This window comes from Protobothrops mucrosquamatus, unplaced genomic scaffold (assembly GCF_001527695.2).
Source record: "Protobothrops mucrosquamatus isolate PMUCROS unplaced genomic scaffold, P.Mucros_1.0 scaffold468, whole genome shotgun sequence".
In the NCBI taxonomy this organism is placed as follows: domain Eukaryota; kingdom Metazoa; phylum Chordata; class Lepidosauria; order Squamata; family Viperidae; genus Protobothrops; species Protobothrops mucrosquamatus.
Genome location: NW_015386789.1, coordinates 671,787 through 676,268, shown reverse-complemented (window position 1 = coordinate 676,268; position 4,482 = coordinate 671,787). Strand labels below are relative to the sequence as shown.

The following is a 4,482-nucleotide window of genomic DNA, read 5'->3' as shown; positions in this document are numbered from 1 at the left end:
CACACACACACACACAAATGCTTTCCTCTGAATCTATATAAGGGGCTATAAGAAAATGAACTGGAATTAGTAGCCCATTCAAAGAATCCAGTTGATCAACTTAGCTGCTTCCTACCATACATTTTCTGATCCAAACTGACGTATTCACTGTTTTGCAGGTGCTTTTTACAGTCAATTGCTGCCTGGTCTTGGACCAAGAAGGCGAATAATTGTCCTCAACACCAATCTGTACTATGAAAGTAATAATCGGTCCGTGAGTCTGGAGGATCCAGGAGGCCAATTCCAGTGGCTGCAAACTCTGTTGACCAAGGCATCAGAAACAGGAGAAAAGGTTTCTTTCAGCTGCCTAATTTCCTTGCTTTAAACAATACTTCTAACCCTTTTTGGGACATAATTATAATTAGGATAATGTCTCAACTCAGTTGCAAAAATACATTCAGCAGTATGACACTACTGCCACAGGTATACCTCTGGAATGTCAACACATTTCAGTAATGTCATGATTTCAAGAGGGAATCAAAGGATACATATGTAGTTACATCACAGACCATAGTTTAAGCTATAATTAGTTGGGTTTACATTACATGCTAAGCCATAAGCATGGTTTGATTTCTAATAATAAACACTGAATAAACATTTTATAAATATATTAAATCACTTTACGACATAGTGTGGTATGTATGAATCTAGCCAAAGAGAGTATGAATCATAGATTGTAATATCAGCAAAGGGCCTTGGAAACTATTAAGTCCAACTTCCTTGTGCAGTTTAAGAGAAGGGTTTGTTTCAAACCTGTTCAGATTGAACCAAACTAGTTGTAGATTAATTACTTAAAATTTCTATAACGGGAGTTCCAGGTCTATATAGGATGAGAGAACATAGCTTGAGAGAGGATATTGGGAAAAGCAGAAATTTGGAGCCAGCCCTGAGTTTGGCCACCCCCTCCAAAGCATTGATCAGGCTAGCTGATGATCCTGGGAGGGGAAGGCTAGGAAACTGTATCCCAGTCTTTAATGTGTCATTCCCCCCCCCCTAACTATCCCTTGTCTGATCTATCCCAGGTCTATATTATTGGACATATTCCTCCTGGTGTCTTTGAAAAGAAACGAGGCAAACCCTGGTTCCGAAAACACTTCAACCAAAGATATACAGAAATCATTCAGAAACATCATGCTGTAATTGCAGCACAATTTTTTGGGCATCACCATACAGATAGCTTTAGAATGTTCTATGATAACACAGGTACGTCCCCTGGAATTCTCTGAAGGTCTTCCAGTCTGTAGAGCAACAGGGTTGTGGGGCAAATGTACTTTACAGGAAGGCAACTATCAGGACTGGATCCTGCTGAAAACCTGGCAACTGACTAACGATGTCATGTGTGTTCCAGAACCTGACAAGTGGACAAAAACGTCATACAATTTAGAAATATAGTTTAAAAAAAGTCTCTTTAAAAAAAGAGACTGGAGAGTCTGAAATGGTATAGGCCAGGTCTCCTGTTTGCGCAGGGGGTTGGACTAGAAGACCTCCAAGGTCCCTTCCAACTCTGTTATTTTGTTATTCAACAATTCCAGTTACCTTACATTAGCGGCCAAACAAAGCCTAGGCAAATAAAATAATATTTGCCCAGGGATGAGCTCTGTGCCAGAATCCACCAGCAATTAGTATATTTCACAAAAGGAGGGCCATAATTGAATGGGTGCGTTATTTTCCAATCCCTACCCATTTAAGATAGAGAGGGTGCCCCAAAAGTGATTGCAAGTTTTGCATTGCCAAAGGCAGTTCCTTGTCTTACCTGTCAATTGATACATTATTGGGACTTGAATGCCACTATTCCAGTCTGCATATTACTCCTTGCTCCATCATGGATTATATCCTGTTATGGTTTGGCATGGAACTGACAACATCAATCTGTCCTCAAAATAAAATGTGTGTGTGTGTGTGTGTATGTGATAAAATTCCTGGTGTAGTTTGTTTTCTCTTTTAGATTTCCCGATCAGTGTCATATTTTTAGCTCCAGCAGTTACACCTTGGAAAACAACCTTGCCAGGTGTGCAGAATGGAGCCAACAACCCTGGCATCCGTGTTTTTAAATATGACCGTGAGACTCTGCTCGTGAAGGTAGAAAGAGAATTCCATTTATATTTGTCTCCAAGAAATTAGGGCACTTGACCCAGAGGTGATCCGTGTAGCCATTGAGGGCAAATTATTTTGCCCACTAGAAATTTCTAGCTGGTCTCTGTTGAGCTGGTCTACTGTGACTCAGTTGAGTCCTATTCATATTGACAGCCTTGGGAAAGGACAGGGAAGATGCTGTAGACTAGAGAGCCGAGCAGTAGTCATGAGGATCCTGCTGAGTGTCAAAAGGATTAGGGCCTGATTCAAAAAATCCTGAAATGCAATTTTAGTTTACTTGGCTGACTGAGCATCTTACCATGGAGAACCCAGTCATGTCCTGATTGCTGCAGCACAGGAAAATCAAATGAAGAAAGGTGGAGAGTTGCTTGGATCTCCTTTTCAGCTGCCTTGACAAGAGGGCAAAGGAAATATAATGGCTATCTGCCAGGTGCAAAGAATCAGGACCACCAGTTGGGTTGTAGCATAGAGGATTTATTTAAGCTTATATGCAAGAATCTGATCAACTAAAGTTCAGGACAAATTGGCTCCAGTTAAGAATTCAGGAGGGGTTGGACTTGGAGCACTTGTGGGAATGCAATGACTCTAAGCTGATGATGTGTTTAACTCTGCCCCCAGTTCTGCCTGCTCTTCTCCTACCTACATATCTTCATCATTATTAAATTTACCACATCAGGCTGCAAAAATCTAAATCTCCAGTAGATGGGACCAAAGAGTTGAGTTCTCTGTATTTTTTTGCTATTGCATAGTTATCTGAATTTCTGCAGCCCAAACCTGTAGCTCGCTCTGATCAGTTTTAACATAGATTTCTTAGTATTTCTTCCAAATGTTTTCTGTTCCTTTTTTAGGATATAGTAACTTACTATTTAAACCTCACCCATGCTAACATGGGTACTCCAGAGTGGAAGAAAGAATACAGCCTGACAGAGGCATACCAGATCCCGGATGGTTCTGTTCGCTCCATGCATCTGCTTCTGGAGAAGCTTATGAAAGATGAAAGCCAGCTCCAGAAGTACTACCAATATAATTCAGTTCAGTACGATAGCACATTCTGCGATGACAGCTGCCAGACAGATCACATCTGTGCTATCAGAGAAGTTGACTTTGAAAGATACAATCAATGTGTTACAGCCAGAAGTGCTGCAGCTGCAACACCAATTCTGGACATTTTCTTATTTTGCCCCACAATGGGTCTCATTACTTTAGGTCTCTTGGACGTCTTGAGCAAGCTGGGCCACAAATAGCACCACGTGGATTCCACAAGAGTAAAGAAACATAGAATGGAAACTAATCAAGGAGAGAAGCAACCTAGAACTAAGGAGACATTTCCTGACTCTTAGAACAATTAATCAGTGGAACAACTTGCCTTCAGAAGTTGTGAATGCTCCAACACTGGAAGTTTTTAAGAAGAGATTGGACAACCATTTGTCTGAAATGGTATATGGTTTCCTGTGCCAGCATCCTGAGAATTTAGACCATCCATTTCTGATGAATTTTTGAACTGCAAACTCATGTGAACATCATTATCATCATATCAAAGTTATTATTTTTCTTGCATTGGGAGGGTGCAAGGTTTCCCTTGGAAAAACCAAACACTTAAGTGACAAAAGTTTCTAATCTAAGAATAGCAGCGTCATAAAAGAGTACGTCCAACTGATGTTAGTGAAAGAGGAGAGGTTCTGATGGACTTTCCCAGAGCCTGGACTTCTCTTTAACACCCACATGAAATTGCTGGTATCAATACACTGATACCAATTTTATATCTCCACTCTAGGCTGAGTAAATGACATTGTGGAATTCTTGATTTGATATCTAGAGGCTATAAAGAACTGGATTCAGTGAAACAGGTTCAACTGAAAACTTAGTAGAGTTATTATTTATGCCAATGTCTTCAGTTGCATAAAATGTGTAGAAAAATGTAATATGTGTAAACCAACACAATCGTTTGACCAGAAATTTTTATCTTCTACTGAGGGCACCCTGGAATCAGAGATTCAGTAAAATTTCAAAACATTCTTCAACTGTTTGGGTTTTTACTGCCCAAAATTGAGGGGGAATTTTCCTTATATAGAACCTTGTTAACTTTTAGGAAGGAAGTAAACGTGCTCTTCTAGAGAGCTTTTGCTGAGAAGTCCACTTAGCAGCTCTGCAATATGGTTGGTTTTAGGTTGCAGACTGTTATATTTTTAGAGCTGTAAGCCACCTGTGACCCAAGTAGTAGATAACATTCAAAAGTCCACATTAACAAATATATAAATGTGGTTGGTTTGGTTTGGTTTTGATTTAGTACAATGTATTGGGTGTGATCTCATCCACTGGGTTTGTGAATCCAGCTATGGGAGCTTACTT

The 4,482-nt window shown here is 40.0% G+C and overlaps 1 protein-coding gene across 1 annotated transcript in view; it reads left to right on the top strand.

The window, feature by feature from the left end:
• The window catches only part of SMPDL3B (sphingomyelin phosphodiesterase acid like 3B), a 7,290-nt gene extending 3,857 nt beyond the window's left edge, over window positions 1-3,433 (top strand). The window contains 4 exon segments of the mRNA XM_015816589.2: window positions 74-331; window positions 1,062-1,242; window positions 1,985-2,118; window positions 2,982-3,433. Of these exon segments, the coding sequence (XP_015672075.1) occupies window positions 74-331; window positions 1,062-1,242; window positions 1,985-2,118; window positions 2,982-3,377 (969 nt within the window). The 3' untranslated portion in view covers window positions 3,378-3,433.
• Window positions 3,434-4,482: the final 1,049 nt, after the last annotated feature.